The 19115-nt window shown below is 34.5% G+C and overlaps 3 protein-coding genes across 3 annotated transcripts; 2 read left to right on the top strand and 1 right to left on the bottom strand.

Annotated features, from left to right (window-relative positions):
- LOC109224891 (probable methyltransferase PMT28) lies at nucleotides 237-5655 on the top strand. The gene is made up of 8 exons (XM_019389457.1): nucleotides 237-1517; nucleotides 1601-1750; nucleotides 2182-2452; nucleotides 2545-2637; nucleotides 3226-3400; nucleotides 3606-3848; nucleotides 3945-4139; nucleotides 5069-5655. The coding sequence occupies exons 1-8, from the start codon at nucleotides 507-509 to the stop codon at nucleotides 5265-5267; spliced, it is 2337 nt and encodes a 778-aa protein (XP_019245002.1). The 5' UTR covers nucleotides 237-506; the 3' UTR covers nucleotides 5268-5655.
- On the top strand, nucleotides 7162-11101 carry LOC109224889 (S-adenosyl-L-methionine-dependent tRNA 4-demethylwyosine synthase). The gene is made up of 8 exons (XM_019389456.1): nucleotides 7162-8193; nucleotides 8292-8407; nucleotides 8961-9136; nucleotides 9339-9529; nucleotides 9643-9729; nucleotides 10089-10246; nucleotides 10358-10568; nucleotides 10673-11101. The coding sequence occupies exons 1-8, from the start codon at nucleotides 7300-7302 to the stop codon at nucleotides 10826-10828; spliced, it is 1989 nt and encodes a 662-aa protein (XP_019245001.1). The 5' UTR covers nucleotides 7162-7299; the 3' UTR covers nucleotides 10829-11101.
- On the bottom strand, nucleotides 14692-16635 carry LOC109224888. Its single transcript, XM_019389455.1, has 2 exons — nucleotides 16344-16635; nucleotides 14692-15437 (listed from the first exon to the last, which is right to left on the bottom strand). The coding sequence occupies exons 1-2, from the start codon at nucleotides 16370-16372 to the stop codon at nucleotides 15098-15100; spliced, it is 369 nt and encodes a 122-aa protein (XP_019245000.1). The 5' UTR covers nucleotides 16373-16635; the 3' UTR covers nucleotides 14692-15097.

Here is a 19115-nt window from a genome sequence, read left to right as displayed (position 1 = left end):
CGGTTAAAATGTTTTCTTTTAAATCGTAAAAAATTGTTATAACTCCTTAAACCGAACTGCTGTATTCAGCCAAAAAATTCAACACGACACTCGATTTGGTAGAGCATGTTGGAAATCCGACAAACTAATTAAACTCCTCTTTCCCCTGCCAAGAACTTTTCTTTGTTACTTAATCAAGTAAATGAAAATTGCTAATTACAAAACCAAAATAACAAACCCCAGATAAACACCATCTTTTTTCAGCATGTTAAACATTAATTACATTATAACTAGGGTAATCTCTATGTTTAAACTTATCCTTTTACCAAGATACTGACTGTTCCCAAAAATAAACATTTTTATATCTACTAATGAATCTTGCTTTTACTTCACTTAACTTTAGTTTCTAGTTAGAACTTCACTATCATTTCTCTCTTCAGCTTCCAAGATTTGTTTTGTTTGTTTCTTTTCAACTTCTGCAAATAGGCTAAAATTCTGGGAATGTCTCTGAATTTCCATTGACTTCAATGAGGAAGCAGCGCACAACTTTAACAAGATTTGGGCGCAAGGTAAAGGGTTCATATCAATCTTTTGGATTAGGTGTAAAGTTAGCTGCAGTAGTAATCTTGGGTCTTTGTTTTGTATTCATTTGGTCTGTTTTTTCACCTTCTTCTTATTCAATAACTTATCAAAGAGAAAACTTTGATGATATTAGAGAACCCATTTCATCTGCAAATAGAAAAAAGGTTACTTCTTTAGTTCCTTCTACCAAAAAAACAGAACCCCATAAAGGTCATTTAGTTAATAAAGAAGATAAGAAATTGAAACATAGATCAAGTTCAGGTGAAAAAAAGAAAAAAATTGATGGTTCTTTGCCTTCAAAATCTGGTAATAGTTGGCATAAAAATGAGAAAAGTGGAGTTGATAGAAAAAGAAAGGGTGAGGATCTGAAATTATCCAAAAAAGTTGATGAGGTGAAAGATCAAATTTTGGGAGGATCTGAAACTGAGGAAGAGAAAATAGAAAACAAGAAACAAGAAGAAGAAAAAGAAGTAGTTGAGGGTAAAGAGAATGTCAAAGAAAATTCAAACAATAATAAACAAGAAGGAGAAGAAGAAGAAGCAGTAGATGGTAAAGAGAAAGAGGAAACAGAAACTAATAACGAAGATGAAGAAGGTGCAGTAGATGGTAATGAGGAAGGGGAAGGAAATGGTGAATTGACTAATTCTGAGGAGTTGGATCAAGAGGCTGCTGATAAAGTGGAAGATGAGGATGAGAATTCTAGAGATACTGAGAAGAAAATGAAGAAGAATTTAGGACCATTATTTGATCCCAAAGTACATTATACTTGGAATTTGTGTAGTACTAGAAGCAAGCACAATTACATTCCTTGCATTGACATTGAAAGTGTCAGTGGAAAGTTGCATAGTTTTCGGCATCACGAAAGAAGTTGTCCTAAAGCACCTCAAATGTGTCTTGTTCCCCTTCCTCCTGATGGTTATGAAACTCCAGTAAGCTGGCCTGAAAGTAAGTCAAAGGTATGAGAACTCAAGCCCATCTTCATTAAATACAGCTTAATTCTTCTTTCTTTCTTATGTTAAGTTAATAGTAATATTTACAGATACTTTATAAAAATGTGGCACACCCGAAATTAGCAGCGTTTGTTAAGACAGAAAGCTGGGTGGTGGAGTCTGGAGAATATCTCACTTTTCCGTTGAACCAATCTATGCCCAAAGGTGGAATTCAGCATTATCTAGATTTCATAGAAGAGGTGAGTTCCTTTGTTGACTCATGTTTCTCTAGCAGTCTTAGTGCTCAAAGGTCTTATGATTATCTTATACAACAAAACTTCATAAATATGGTTGAAGTGACAGAGTCCAACATTGTCTATGAGTCCTCATACTACAGTTGAAAAGCATGATGTTTTTCCGTTAGTTGAGAAGATGAAAGATGACTTGCCTTGACCATGTTTAATGTTGGTGCAGTAGCTGGTTGTAGTTGATCTGGAATTGGTTAAATCTTTGTTAATTATGTTTCTTTGGTTGAAGTTGTTAGATTTAGATTCAATGTGTATGTCTGGATGGTTTGAGATAATATTGCTATCTGTTGTATGATTATTTACTAAATTAGATGTCAGTTGAAATTTTAACTGCAAAATATCTACTTGTGTTTGATGTGCGAACTGATATTGGAGATTGATAGATGGTACCAGACATTGAATGGGGGAAGAACATCCGTGTAGTGCTGGATATTGGATGTAAAGATTCAAGCTTTGGGGCTTCTCTACTTGAGAAAGGTGTATTAACACTTACTCTAGGCTTAAAAGATGACCTAGTGGACCTAGCACAAGTTGCGCTTGAGCGTGGTTTTCCAGCAGTAGTTACCCCATTCGGAACTCGGAGGCTTCCCTTTCCTAGTGGCGTCTTTGATGCTATTCACTGTAGTGATTGCCGTGTATCTTGGCATTCTAATGGTTAGTGTTAAAGTTACTAGGCTAGAGATTTTTTTTTTGTTTCTGTTTCTTTGTCCATAATATCTGGAGGTTTAAATTAGTTTTACTTTCAGGGGGAAAGCATCTTATAGAGATGAACAGAATTTTGAGGCCCGGAGGTTATTTTATTTTCTCTTCAAAGCACAGTAGCATTGAAGTTGAAGAAGGTTTGTCCTCTATTTATGTCAAGGAAAACAGCTTTTGGTTCTGTGTTTTTTCTCTTCAGGGTAGTTAAAGGCGGTTTAATTATACTTTTGCACGTTTTACTCCAACGAGTAAATACCTTCCTGAATGGTGGTAACAAGGCCTTTAGCGCACCGTATTTTCCTACAGTAAAATCATTTCGGAAGTGGACGCTTGTCCTCCACCGTCGCGGATACTTTTGTGGAATCATGAAGTCCTCCCCTCTATTTTCACGTTCCATCTCAAGCTTCTTGTTCTTGACAATGATGACTTTCCGATATTCTCATATCACTCCCAAAAGACTTACTATTAAACTCATTAGTTTCACTGAAGAAACTCCCAATTTGGATGGTTGGATCATTTTCTGACGTGTAGCTTGATTTTCTTTTGCGTCGTTATAAAGACTTTTTTCCGTGTGCGGAAATTGAAAGATGAACCTTCATTGTGTGATCTATGATATGGTTCATCTTTTTAAGCTTTTCAATTTTGCGTGTTCTACTTTTTTTAAGCATGTATTTAAGATAGCCCATTTTGTAGAGGACTCATTCTCATAATATTTACCTTTTCTCCAGCTATGTCAACGCTGACAGCTTCAATTTGTTGGAATATCCTTGCTGATAAAACTGATGAAATCAGTGATATCAGGATTAAGTTATACCAAAAACCACAAGCAAATGACATATATCAATTGAGAAGGAAAAAAGTTCCTCCTCTATGCAAAGCGAATGAGAACCCAGATGCTTCCTGGTGAGCTGCAAAAGCCTGTATTGCAATACTTGTCTCTCTCTTTTGCTCTCTTTGGTCAATGTTACTTTCCTTCGCACATACTTGCACTACTGCATATAGACGGGTGATCTTGGCAAAATAAGTGCACAACTCATCACTGTTCCTGTGTCTTTCTTAATAGTTAATACTCTCAAATGTTAAATTTTAGTTGATTTATCCGTAACAGGTATGTGCCAATAAGATCTTGCTTGCATACAATTCCTGAATCCATAGAACAACGAGGAACAGAATGGCCTGAGGAATGGCCAAAGAGACTTGAAACTTTTCCGGACTGGATGAATAATAGAGAGAAATTGGTCGCAGACAGTGAGCATTGGAACGCTATTGTTAACAATTCTTATCTAGTTGGCTTGGGTATTGATTGGTCCAACATTCGGAATGTAATGGATATGAAAGCCATCAATGGAGGGTAAGCTATTGATTCTTCCACTTCTTCTGATTGTAATATTGTAATGCATTCTAGTGCCGCAACAAGGATGCTAACAACTGAGTAAAAAATACACAGATTTGCAGCTGCCCTTGCGCAGCACAAGGTGTGGGTGATGAATGTGATTCCTGTACATGCACCAAATACCCTTCCCATAGTCTTTGAGCGAGGACTTGTTGGCGTGTACCACGATTGGTGCGAGGCATTTGGTACTTATCCGAGATCGTATGACCTTCTACATGCAGATCATCTCTTCTCAAGGCTTAAAAACAGGTTAGCGTGACTTTTTCGCCTTTAGTTGTTCACTTCGTTCAGTTTTCCCCTCCTAATTTTGTATGGATCATTCTCTTTTCACCAATCCTAGTGCACAAGTAATTGTTCTTATAACTTTAATATTGGGACATCAATGTGGTGCTGTAGGTCATTTCAGTTTAAACTATGAAATTGACTTTTAATGGCGTAGCAAACTTGGTTATATTTGGCATGAATGCTTCACTGACCACTATTTTGTTTACCCCATTGAACTTTTGTTGCAATATTAAGGTTGACTTGCTTCTTGATGTTTGGATTAAACCCATGAGGTTTATGGTCTATTTCATTCCTAGTCGTCATAATTAATGCGAAAGGAGATTCATACAAGCAGTTGCAAGGGGGCTGCATGCGTATTCCTCCCTCCCCATGTCCACCTGAATGATGTTCTACTGCTTAGAAAGATTCATTTTCTGTTAAAAAGAAGGAAAAAGGATAGGGATACGCTGTCAATAGCAGATGAGTAAAGGTGACTAGTTGTTGCTGTTCCCTTGATACTAAACAGGAATCACATCCAAAATCTTTTCTGGCATCCCACCATACTCTGGTTATATTGTTTATTATCCCAGATATTTCCTCGGACGCCATAGGGTTTTGGAGTCTAACCATAGAGATTATTCTGTTTGTCATTCTTCTTGATGTTCCACACACTTGCTATTTTGGAACACTCATGACATTAAATAAGTTATACTATTCAGTTACATAATTCCTATACTTTTTGTGTGCTATCTTACTAAAGTATGATAATGGTAAACAAACCTTTAAAGCTTTTAGAATTACTTCTCCATCTGAAGTCGGAACCTAGTGGGAGTAAAGCTTCAAACTTTCCATTTATAGACTTTAAATTTTTCTGTAGAGCTAAAGTGGTTTGTTTTCATGACCATTCATTGCAGGTGCAAGCATCCCATAGTGATTGTAGTTGAGATGGACCGCATATTGCGGCCTGGTGGTTGGGCAATTATACGTGACAAGGTCGAAATACTTGATCCACTAGAGAGTATATTGAGAAGCTTGCATTGGGAGATACGAATGACATTCGCAAAAGATAAGGAAGGCATCCTTTGTGCACAAAAGGCCATGTGGAGACCTTGATGAATGGAGCAAATCTTTCGCTTTCCATTTTCCAGATCTTCCCTGCAGAAGTTTCGAGGCAAGTCATTTGATTATTTGGATAAGCAAGAAGGATACCACATACGGTTCCAGTCTTACAGTCATTCTTTACAAGATCTGCTGTTTATCCATTCGAGATTTGTCTATACGCGTTGAGTAACACATTGTCACTACTGCTAACAATTGCGATTTCTTGTACCGATTTCTTGGCCTCAGTCTTTACATACTGGAAAAGTAATGATCTCTTGTAACAACTAGTGCATTGATTGAATCGAACATTTGTGCATAATTGTAATATGTTTTTTTTCCCAACCTCATGTCCGTTGTTAGAGTATCATATGAACCGTAATACTATGATGTGGTTTCTTTACTTCTTTTGTTGCACTGTAGAAGGGTACTAGGTCGTAGTGTGTTTTTCCGATCTGTTCCGGATTTATTAGGCTAGCCGACTAGTCTTCGATTCTTAGAGTGCTAGTATTAGAGTTGCTTTTAGTACTATCTTCCGCTTTAGTTTTCTAGTACCCTATCATGTTACTACCTGTTGCTATTGCTTTTTTCCATTTGTTTTTTCGCTGGCTTCTTGTTGATTTTTATTTGTTTTTATTCTTCCTCTCGAGTTGAGGGTCTTTCGGAACAGTCTCTCTACCTCCCAGCGTAGGGGTAAGGTCTGCATACACATTACCTTCTCCAGACCCCACTTGTAAGAATTGTTAATGATTAGTTTACCAGCTGAGAATTTGCATGACATGAGTCCTCCACAAGAATCTTGGTATAGGTATTTAGTGGCTTTATTTCATTGAAACAATCGGCCAGTGATGCCAATGATGCTTAGTGATAGGCTGCCTACATTACACCCCTTGGGGTGCGTTTATCCCTGAACCCTGTAAAATGCTTCGTGCACCGTTGTCCTTTTTTATCATCAATGATTTTGGAGTTAGTTGTACGTTATGAGCTTGACGAATATTGAGGAAACATCAAAGCAAACATGTTATAAATAATTGAATGCAAAAAAAAAAAAAAATGAAAATGATATCTTGATATTTTTGTTATTTTGATTTTTGTCACATACGTCGATTATTTTTATAAGTTCCTTGAAATATTGCTAATTGATCAAAAGGTTTAAAGAAAATTTGGTCATTTTTAAGGATTCAGAGGTCATTGGCCAAGTTTTCGCTATTCCCCATTTACTTAAATTCAGCATAATGTTAAAATACAGAAAATATAGAAGCAAATAAAAGAAGTTTGATTTCTTTCATGTTATGGATTTTGAATAATTATTTGAAGTTGAAATAAAACTTCAGACCACTATTATTTCAAGTTAAAGTTCACATACTTTCCCTAAACTTGTTAAACAAACTTCCAACTTGCAAAAAAAAAAAAAAAGGATAAATTTGAAATAACTATTTCCAAGTAAAGTTGTTAAATAAAAAAATTACATTCGTTTTGTTTAAAATGAAATTTAATACTATCTTTTCAAGAATTAGTTGGAGAAAGGGATCTCACATGTATTATGTCAATAAAATATTTAATTGAGCTCAATTCTTCTAAGAGAAGAGTAAGTAGCGGATGAACCTGGACACGTTAATAGGAAGAAAGAAAAATGTAGGAGCAATGAGTTTCTTCCTTCTAACTAAAAATCTCGAATTTAAAAATAAAAATTAATAGATTTTATATTACGCGAATTCAAATTAATTAGGTCAATTAATCAGATGATAAAACAAAAAGAGACGACTAGGATTACTATGTTTCAATAGGTTACTCTTGAAAATAGATAGAGCTAAATTACTAACCCGGTAATTTTTTTTAATTCTTTTCAGTTTATTAAACTGTATTCCTGCTTGGTAATTAATTTCGATAATCATTAAAGAAGAAAATATTTTATTTATTCATCCAAAAAAAGAAAATAAAGAGAAGCTCAAAAGAGAACGTTTTTTCCTCAAAAACATTTGCCGCCATTGATGCACTGAGATGTAACATCGGACAGATCAAAGCTCCCTTTTAGAAAATACTCACCATGTCCCCGTCCCTGTCTTCTTACCCCACGCGCCTCGCAATCCTCACGCTCCTCTCCGCTACCACAGTCTACTTCTTCTACAAATCCCGCCGTCATCTCTTCAAACGCCTCAAATCCTTAAACCCTAACCCTAAAACCCCTAAAGGTAAAATCTTCTTCATATCCCAAACTGGCACTTCTAAAACCCTAGCAAAAAATCTGCACAGTTTGTTAAACCTCAATGGATTTGACTTTGACCTCGTTGACCCAAAAGATTACGAGCCTGAGGATTTGCACAAAGAAAGCTCTGTATTAATTATAGCTTCCACCTGGGAAAACGGGAAACCACCTTCAAATGCTGGGTTTTTTATTGATTGGTTAAATGAGAGTGTTGATGATTTTAGGGTTGGTTCTTTATTGCTTAGTAAGTGTAAATTTGCAATCTTTGGAGTTGGGAGTGGTTCTTATGGTGAAACATTTAATGTCGTGGCGCGTGATTTTTCGAAGAAATTGAGGAAACTTGGTGGGGTTGAGGTTTTAGAGGTGGGTGAGGGTGATGTGGATGAGGGTAATTTGGATGAGGTGTTTGGTGAGTGGAGCGAGAGAGTTATTGGGGTTTTGAGTAATTTAGGGGAAAATGGAGGGTATATGGTGAATGGAGTTGGTGATGGTAGTGAAGGTGAAGTTGTGAGTGAGGGCGATGATGATGATGATGATGATGAGGAAGATGATGATGAGTTTGAAGAAAATGACGAGGAGTCAGGAATTGTTGATCTTGAGGATATTGCGGGTAAAGGGCCTTCGAGAAAGAAAGGAGTTGGAGATAAATTAGTTAATGGTAAGTTGAATGGTGATATTGTGAATGGAGAGAAAGAAATGGTAACTCCAGTTATTAGGGCGAGTTTGGTGAAACAGGTATCGTGGTCAAATAACTAACTTCTGTCGTATCAAATTAATTAGTTTAATTATTTTGATGGATAGTTAATATAGTTTATTTTGCGATGAAATTGCAGGGCTATAAAATAATTGGTTCGCATAGTGGTGTGAAACTTTGTAGATGGACAAAATCACAACTTAGAGGGCGTGGAGGTTGCTATAAGCACTCATTTTATGGCATTGAGAGTCACAGGTGATTGTTTATAGCATTTACATTTTTACTATATTCTGTCTACGAGTTGTGTACTGGTTCTTTGGTCATCGGTTGACTGGATTGCATTTTAGCTTTCAACAATATTCTCATTGTCTCCAAGTTGCAGCTCTGTGGTCACAGGTGGATGTGATCATCTTTACTCTAGTATTGATGAAGCATGCAGTGAATAAGAGAATGAAATTTTGCAATTATGTTTGCATGTGCTTACCCAAAAAAAAAAAGGTGTTGTTAGACAAGTCTGTTATATGGAATAGGAGTAGAATAGAAAACGAATTGTGCATATAAAGCATGTAAGTTGATTGATATACCAGTAAATGATATGACAGTTTAAATTGTCCCAAACAGGGCCTCACTAGAAAATCTACTGTCAAGTAGCTGAGTGAACCCTCAAAAGAGAAACAAAAAGTACAAAACATGATCAGTTTCGATTGCACTTACATGTTGTGCCCCATATAGTACGCTCAATATCTATCGACTTCCTATCCTGTATGCTGATTTTAAAGTTGAATTTGCATTTTTGCCTGTTGCATAGGTGCATGGAGGCTACTCCTAGTTTAGCATGTGCGAACAAATGTGTATTTTGTTGGAGACATCACACAAACCCTGTTGGGAAGAGCTGGACGTGGAAGATGGATGACCCCATTGAGATTGTGGACACAGCTATAGATTTGCATACCAAAATGATAAAACAGATGAAAGGCGTTCCAGGTTTGTTTTTTGGTGCACATGCACTTGTATGTGGGGAAGTTGAGTAAAGCCACATGAGAAATAATGTGTTTGGTTGAAATCCTTTGGTGATTTTTTAACATGACTCTGTTAGGTGAATTTGCTGTATCCACCCAAGAAAATGTACCTTGGTTGAGTTGTATTTTAAATGTACGCTGTTGACCAGAATATTCCACCCTTGCAGGTGTTAAAGCTGAGCGTTTGTCTGAGGGTCTTTCTCCTAGGCATTGCGCCTTGTCACTGGTTGGCGAGCCTATTATGTATCCAGAAATAAATTCACTTGTAGATGAGCTGCATAAGAGGCGGATTTCGACTTTTCTAGTAACTAATGCACAGTTCCCTGACAAGATTAAGTTGTTGAAACCAATCACGCAGGTCTGCAAGGCTGTATTATTGTTCTTTTTATTTTTATTTTTTATTATCAATCTCTTAAGTATGTCAACGTCCAATTTCCATATCTAAATCTCGCTTCATCTTTAAATGTACAGTTGTATGTCAGTGTAGATGCTGGTACAAAGGACAGCTTAAAAGCAATTGACAGACCACTATTTGGAGACTTCTGGGAGCGTTTTCTAGTAAGTATCATGAATAAGAAATATTTTTCTGATTAAAACTAGAGATTTAAGGAATATCCATTAAGGTAACGGATGACGAAAAGGAAGGGGAAAACAGACCTTATCAAAAAGGAAGGGGAAAGCAGAGTCCAAAAACACAGTTATAGTTGTCAGCTGCACACTAGTAAACCGTAGCAACCTGTATCAAACTGTAGTTTATGATATACCAGTGAGTGGAAAGTTTAAAATGCTTACTTTTACATCGGTGCTTGAAAAGATTCTGCTGCCACAGGAAACACCATATTTTCTGTTATTTCTTATTTGTATGCTTCAATTCAGACTGGCCCAATATTGATTTTCTGTTATTCTGATTTTGTTAGGATTCCTTGAAAGCTCTCAAGGAGAAGGAGCAAAGAACTGTCTATCGTTTGACACTTGTTAAAGGGTGGAATGCAGAAGAAGTGGATGCATATTTTAACCTATTCAGCATCGGAAAACCTGATTTCATTGAAATCAAAGGTGTCACTTACTGTGGATCGTAAGTTCTCCCTCTTTTCTTTTTTCTTCTCCCCCTCTTCTGCTAGGTTGATTTGGTTATAGAACTCGGTGCATGTGAATTCAGTTAAGTAATCAGGTGGATTTTACACAGGTCGGCTACATCAAAGTTGACAATGGAGAATGTCCCTTGGCACTCTGATGTGAAGGAATTCTCTGAGGCCTTGGCTAAAAAGAGCAATGGAGGGTATGAGGTTGCTTGCGAGCATGTGCATTCTTGCTGTGTTCTTCTGGCTAAAGTCGATAAGTTTAAGATAGACGGTCAGTGGTACACGTGGATAGACTACGAGAAGTTCCATGACCTGGTTGGTTACTTCTCTTGTTCAAGCTTTTCAGTACATAGGTTATAGCTATAACATTCCCATTTCCTTTAACGTAATCAATGTTTTTTAAACCTATGGTGCCACAGGTCGCGTCTGGAGAACCCTTTACCAGTAAGGATTACATGGCTCCTACACCATCTTGGGCCGTCTATGGAGCTGAGGAAGGCGGGTTTGATCCAGAGCAATTGCGTTATAAAAAAGAGCGACACCACAAATCATCTCGTAAAGAAAATGGTTCTTGAAAGTGCAAAGCAGTTTTTTTTTTACCTCTGATGGCTTACAATTTTGTTTCACAGAGTTAGATTTTGCTTTCCTTGCATTTCTCCTTTGAAAGAGCCAGCTTGTATTAGTGGTGTTCATCAGTCGTTTAGTATTTTGGCTTTTCAGTCTTAAAAATGTTATACCAATATCGTACCAAAATAAATATGCGTCCGGTTTTTCATTTATTGGTTTCGTTTTTTTTTTTTTGGTTGGATACATCTGTATTACTCTTTAAGGTTATAACTTTGTGTTTATTGATGATTTCCTATAAAATGTTAGATGAAGGAGTAACCATTACCAATTCAAATAAATAACTTGTTTTACCAAATGAAATTTTGAGAAATATATTCTCTTGTTTTAGTATTGCAAAAGCAAAAATATTCTAACCAGTCTTATGGAAATTGCCATTAAAAAAAAAGATTGTATAGAAAATGAACCATTTAAAACATATAAGTGGGGACAGGTTATTGACATCAATTGAACAAGAAATAAGCAAGATAAGATATGAGATGAGATGAAAGTATAAATCAGAGTTTTCAGACAAAATCTATCCTCCTATGAACACTTGATACTCAGAGGCAAGGCTGGTTACCACTGGGGGGGTGAGACTAAACCGAACCGATTATTAGTTTTTTTGTAAAATAAAACGTTAGGTTGCGTAGGATAGACCTTTGTGAACCTGCCCTTCCTCGGACCCCGCGCATAGCGGGAGCTTAGTGCACCGGGGTAGGTTTTTATATAAACTTATAATCGTACCGATAATTAGGGTAGGTTTTTAATTTTATAAAAATAAACCGAAAATATATCGAACCGCCACCGAATAATTTTATATAAGAAAAGTATATTTTATATATTAAGTTAAGTTTAAAAATAAGAAAACATTACTCCCTTTGTTTTAATTTAGATGAGAAAGTTTGACTCGGCACGGAGTTTAAGAGAGGAAAAAATACTTTTGAAACTTGTGGTCTTAAAAGTTTAAAGGGTAGAAACTTTGTGGGGGCTATGACATTTGTGTCCCACTAAGGGTAAAATGGGCAAAATGAAGAGTTTAAAGTTAAATTATTTCAATTGTAAAAATGTGTCATTCTTTTTGGAGTGGACTAATAAGGAAAGTGTATCATCTAAACTGAAACAGATGGGGTAATTTTTTTTTCGGCCTTGTGATTATGGAAACGTTTACAAGCTAACAAGTAATTAAAGCCCAAAGTCTCAACTCTCAAACATATTATGTTACTCCTATCAGAACTAAATTAGTTCTAGCTATCATGTTGAGTAGCAAGGTATTCCAGCAATCTTAAGTAGTAAACCATAAGGTATCGAATATCTTTCTCTCCTATGATTTAGATTTTTCTTATTGTATACTTAATCTTCTAATAGACTATATTCTTGAGTGTAATCTTGATTAATACATTCCAAATCGCGTGTTCCATATTTATGTTGTTTGTAGAAATATCTAGAAAAGTTTGCCAAAGTCCTAAATAAGTAAATATTTTATCGCGTTCTAACTTCTATTAGCGACTCTTACATGATATTTTAAGAAAAATACCGAAATTTAACCGAACCATAACGATATCAAGAGAACTGAGATAAATTGGACGTTTCGAAAAGTCTAATTTTGGTTATACAAAATATAATAACCGAAAAATTAATATGTTACCTATCTATTAAGATAACCGGCCGAACCGAACCATTGACACCCCTAGTTAGCACCTTCATCAATATTGACTGGAAAAGAATTTAGGGGTCGTTTGGTATGAAGACAGATTATGATGAGTTAGTTATTGGGATTAGTTATCCTGATATTATTTCTTATTAATTGTTTGGTAAGTTGTATTAATCCTGGGATTGTCAAGTTTACTACTTTATCCTGGCATAACCTATCTTGGGATTACTATTTCATCCTCTGGCAGGTATAAGTTATTCTGGTACTACTTTTAACCCTAGAATAATTTATCTCAAGATTAGTAACCAAACAAGGGATAACGCGGTACTAAATTTTTATCCCAAGATTATTTTTGTGTATCCATCATACCAAACGACCCCTTAATACTCATTGTAAACTTCATTGGTACGTATATAAGTAATAATGTTATAATATCACATACAATAAGACTAAACATAACTAGTCATGGGAGACTAGAATAACTTTTTTTAAAAAATTGGATGCAGAAAAATTTCACATTTGATTTAGTCTGATTCTATGTAAAAATGTAAATGAAATCATATTGCTACATGGGAGTTTACAAAGAAAACCGACAAATCGCACCAACCCGATAATCCGAGTCAAACCGAAAAAAAAACCCGACTATAATTTGGTGTTGGAAAAAAGACGATCATTATTGCTTTGGTTTGGTTTTAACTAAAGAAAGTCAAACTTAAACCAAACCAACCCGACATTACATATATAGAAATCTTAGATATATTTAATATATAAATATACTTACTGTGATGTAATTTATAAATATTTCTTAAAAAATTTCATAATTTTATCTTTTAAGGTATTATTTCAAGGTTGGACTTAGAACTTTTGAATGTTCCAATAAGTTCAACATTAGTAAATTAAATAATGCTAACAAAAGCCCAAACCAAAATCAAGTCAATACTAATGCTAACAAAAGACATTCAATTCAATACTACGAACGGGAATATATTGAATATCTATTTTTTGTTTTGCAATAATTTAGATAAAAATGCATAACCTATTTTTATTTTTTCTTTAGCGTTTAGTCATGTAATTAATACTCCCTTATTTTAGCATGACGTAATACTTTTAGATTATGTTTATTTTTATTATGGCTTTTTAATTAGCAATATTTATATTACATAATTTTATTATCTTTATTGTTGAGTATTTTAGGATAATGCCATGACACATCTCATATTTTGTATTATTTTCTTGAAAAATTTATATTGTTGTATCTTACTAGGATTAAAGAAATATTTTTGAGCACAATTTATATGTTTTGTTCTACGAAGATTTTACTGGAAAACCTCCCGAAAAAATCCGAATAACCCGAAAACCCAAAAAAACCCGAGAGTAAAAAATCCAAGTTTTATTGGTTTGATTTGGTCTTTAGATTTAATAACCCGACACAATTGGTCTAATTTGATAATTGTAAAATCCGAACCAACCCGACCCCTATTGCTACATGAGATGAGACAGCCTCATATTGCAGAGTGCAGACACAATAAATGATCAGATTATCAGTGCAGAATTCAGAGAAGGAAAATGCTTCACGTCTGCCTAAACGAATATGACATCCCCCTAGCCACAAATCATATAAAAAACAAAGCATACATCTTTCTTGACAAAATCCCCACAAATTGCTCTTTAGCAAAAGCTGCAACCAATAAAAGGAAAGTTCTTATTCCCTCCGTCTTACTTTATGTGGTACTGTTTGACTTGGTGCTTAGAAAAATTTATTTTTTTTTCTGAAAAAAATACATCACATAAATTGTAACGATAAAGTTTTTAACATCTTCTTTAATTAAGAATCAGCTAAATAAGTACTAGAGTGCAACTTGAACCAAAAAAAAAAGAAGTACAAGAGTGCAAGCTACTTATAATATACTAAAATGATTTACTATATATATGCTGATGGTAAAAAAAAGTTGCGCAAATCTATAACAAATTACCTGTCTCGCTTTCAGCTTGTTACTCCACTTATTATAAACGGTATAGTGTAAAAATTCTTTTATTTACGAAATATATATAAAAATTAAACTCTTGATAATGCTGATCATGCAACTTATTTTGCCTTTTTTTTTCCTTTTCTTTTCTCATTCCTTTTCAAAGAAGAGCACATCCTAATCAAAAGTGCCAAACTGCATGAAATTTTGTCTATACAGAGTGTTTATCCAACTTTCTTGAATTGAGCACACTTTACACAAAAGTCATTACAGTCAATAATTCAATCCAGAGTGTAAAAGCTAACCATTTCCTTCCTAACAAAATGTTTCTCACAGTTAAAATGGACATACTAAAATAAAAATCCTAACAACACAAGGATAAAAAATTACCCACAAAGAAAATGAGGCGAAAAAAAAAAAAAAAAAAACAGTCCGATGCACAAAGCATCCCTCGTTCACGCATAGTCCGGCAAAACTGCACCCCATTTGGTGTGATGTAGGTAACCTACTCTGATACAAGCATCAGTGGCGATTCCACGGGTTGAACCCGTGACCTATAACAACTTGACCGTTGCGTCAAGACTCTACTTCAAAGAAAATGACATACTTGAAATTGATTTTTAGCAGCTCTTTCTTGGCTTGCTTTTTCTTCTAGCTCTGCTCCTTGCTGCAGGTTGCTGATTTTGTGGCTGTAAATTTTTTTTCTCTTCAGATTGTTCTTCTGCTTCTTTCTTTTCTCCTTCTGCTCCTTTATTTTCTGATTCTTCACCTTCATTTGTTTTGAGTTTCTTTACTTCTCCAGTTGCCTCTTCTTCATCTTTTACAATAATTTTCCTTGGTCTTCCTCTTTTCCTAGGAGTAATCTGTTGTTGTTGAGAGTCTCCACTCATTGCTGATGATTCTGCTATTGCTACTGATAACTCCTTTGTCTTCTTCACAATTTTCTTCTTTCCCATCAATCTTTTCACAACCCACTAAGCTATTTCAGTCTTTAAAAAAGATTATATGATAAACAATATCCAATCTTGAAAATCACCAAGAAATAAAAATCCAATCTTTAATGTTTCTGGTGCTCTCTTTTGCATATATCTATAAACATATGATAACAAAATCCAATCTTGAAAACTATCAAAAGGACAGTTTGGTGCACAAAACTTTCGTTATGCGCGGGCTCCGAAGAAGAGCCGAACCACAAGGGTCTATCTTACGCAGTCAGACCTACATTTCTGCAAGACACTATTTACACGACTCGAACTCGTAACCTCTTAGTCACCAGCAATTTTAACAGTGACGCCAAGGCTCCCCTTTTAATCTTAGAAAACTAGCAAGCGAGAAAAATTCAATCTTTTAAGGTTTCTGGTGCTCTCTTTTGCATATAACAAAATCTAATCTTGAAAACTATCAAAAGGTAGCGTGGTGTATAAAGTTTTTGCTATGCACAGGTTCGAGGAAGGGCCGAAGCACAAGATCTATCTTATGCAACCTTACCCTATATTTCTACAAGAGTTTATTTACACGGCTCGAACTCATAACCTCTTAATCACCCGCAATTTTACCAGAGGCTTCCCTTTTCATCTTGAAAACTAGCAAGTGAAAAAATTCAATCTTGTAAGGTTTCTGGTGCTCTCTTTTGCATACATCTATATAGCCTTATAACATATGATAACAAAATCCAAATTTCACAACTACCTAGAAATAAAAATCAAATCTTTAAGGTATCTGGTGCTCTGTTTTGCATATACTTATATACCATTAAACCCCTCTCCCCACCCCCCACCCCAAACCAACCCAAATAAACCAAAACATGAAGACACAACATACCAATAGCAAAACATTAAATAAAAAGTAAAGAAATGAAAAACTTACTTTTCTGAGAAGCTAGAGCCAATAATCATAAGAAATAAATGATATGTAGTTCTTTGTGGTGCTATGAATCAATCCACACAAAAGCAGAACTTTCTATCTTTTCATACAAAACCATAGAGAGAGAAAGAGACTTCAGTTGAAATAGAAAACAAGAGTCAATTACAGTATTAAATATATGAAATATTAGAAGCTACCTAGCAAATCATTCCTTTTTCTTTTTTCTTGGCTTATCTATTCATTCAAAACTTTATTTTTTTCCCCTCTTGCTGCCAACATGGAAAACAATTTTATTAGAAAAGAAACTACTACTAGTTTAATATATAGTACTACAAAATAGTACGAATTATAATTGGCTGGACCAGCTGTTTAGCAGAGAAAGGACAAAATAATAAGGTGAAAACAAAGAGTAAGGAAGAAAAAAGAAGTGAGACAAATAGGGGGAATAAGGAAAAGAGCTATTTTACTAACCATGGTTAGTTTGAACTTTGGTCAATGACTAAAATGGAGGCTGACGTGGGCTATGGTTTATTAATTTAACTTATATATAAAATGAACTTCCATTATCAATAATTTAATTTAATCTGTTATAAGTAGTAGATTATCTATTTTTTTTTCCAAGTTACTTATTCTACTTGTTTTCGGTAGTTACTATCAGTTAATTAGAGTATATTTATTCGATATTCTAAAAATTCTTTTACATCATGAGTGTATACATATTTAATAGAAGTTTTTGAAAATATTATCAAAGAGTATAATGAAATGAGAAAGTGTCCTTCACTTTTAACTAAAATTCTCGAGTTTGAGCTATAAGAATGAATGGAACACTAAATTCCATGATAAGATTCATGCAATGTAAATCTAAATTAGTCAATCCAATTCGGGACCAATAATGAAATTAAAAAAAACAAGGCCTTTTTTGAAGAGAGAGCAGTGGGGTATTGTTAGTGATCTGTAGGAGTGAAGAGTCTCAGTGTCACAGTCTGACCATTTCTGTCGCCTTTGGCGCCTGTGGTTATGGTTTTTTTAATCTTTTTGTCCGTGTGAATAAAGACAGGTTAAGTTTTTAACTCAAATGGTTAAGTTTGAAGATAGGTTTATTTTTATCCTTATTGTGTATTATCTTTAAGCAAATGAGCAAATAAAATTAATGAAAAAATGTTATGTTTTTCACGTGACTAATGTTAGAGCTGAAGAAATAAGTGATGAATAATAAGTGGATTTTTTTCGGAAGGTGTAAAAAAGCCAAAGAGAAAATAAGAAAAAGATATACAGTAGTAATTAAAAATCGAAATACGGTTTAATTCTCTACTAACCAAAACCAATAGTAATTCATTCTGTACAGCACTGTGCGTATTCCTTGCTTGCTTCATTTATTTTGCGTAGGTAATTTAAAAAATAAAAAAAGTATAACACACGAAAAAGTTAAAGAGACTCAATATAATTGAAAATTTTACCTCCGTATTCATGAATACAGTAACTTGAATACATCGAATACACTCTATAACAAGTGAAAACATAGCTATAGGAAGTAATTAAGTAAATGGTAGCTATAACAAGTTAATAGCCACTAAACAATAGTCATTTCTAAAAATTCCTCTAAAAAAATTGACCCGTATATATAGTGTAATTTTTGTGCAAAGGGGTTCGACTCAAGCTCTTCGCCCACCTAGCTTCGCCCCGTTCATTTACGTGGACGTAGCATTTAGTGCCAAGTTGAGACTCGAGAGTCGAGAGATGAGCCTATTTTAGTTTTATACACGTGAATTTTCAATGGGCCAAAAGAATTTTCTTAATTTAAAATAGTGCAATAGGGAATAATTAGAGGAACAAAAGGCATGAATCATGATTACAAATTTATTAGTGTTTGTTTTAGAGTTTGTAAATTCATGTTTGAGTTTTTTGGTCCAAAAGTATTTACGGAAAATAATTTTTTTAATTTAAACAAACTAGTTTAACATGTTCAAGGCAGCAAAAAACTATTACAATATATCTATGTTAGTGTAGTTTTATCAGTTCCGTAACAATTGAATTTTATGAATTTGTCAATTTAAAGTTTTAGAATATTAAGGAATTATCTTCAATTTATTTTTGTAAACACATTTATACGATATCATGATTAAATATATTATTAAATATGTAATATCTTGTAATTAAAGAAAACAATTATTTGACGTTAGGATAAAATGATAGCGAATTGGCCCCCAGATTTGAGTGATGGGGGTAGTCAGTGCATGACCAATGAATTTTTCAGCCTTGGAAATGGGAAGGATAAACAATAAAATAATTAGAAAATCAAGAAATGCAAAAAAAAAAAAAAAAAGTACTATAGCAGAAGAATAATAATTGAGTAGATGAGCCACGAGTGTCAAAAAGATGGGTCCTTCATCACGTATTCCATTCAAAATCACTCTCCACAAAAAACTTTTTATATCCCCGTGATAAAATTAGGAAAACAAAAAAAAAAAGGAGAAAAAAAGAGGACAAATATTTATATTATCCATATCGTCCCATGTACAAATTAGTTCTTTCACCTAATTTAAATGGTACTAGTCTTATGATACCCATGTTGCGCGTGTATACTATCTCAAGTGGTAAAAGACTTTTTTAAAAAGACGTACAATGATCTTGGTGATCGGTTTGTACATTGTGTTGCACAGACCAACTGGTCTGAAGTTTTTCAGCATTGTGGTATTCTGGCATTTTGGGATGAGGCAGAAGTTGGTTTTTTTTTTATTTCATTGGGGATGATGCTAGTAGAAAAGACAGTGTGGC

The sequence above is a fragment of the Nicotiana attenuata genome, chromosome 4 (assembly GCF_001879085.1).
Source record: "Nicotiana attenuata strain UT chromosome 4, NIATTr2, whole genome shotgun sequence".
NCBI classification, from domain to species: Eukaryota; Viridiplantae; Streptophyta; class Magnoliopsida; order Solanales; family Solanaceae; genus Nicotiana; species Nicotiana attenuata.
The sequence above is the reverse complement of the archived record's forward strand: the minus strand, read 5'-3'. Positions and strand labels throughout refer to the sequence as shown.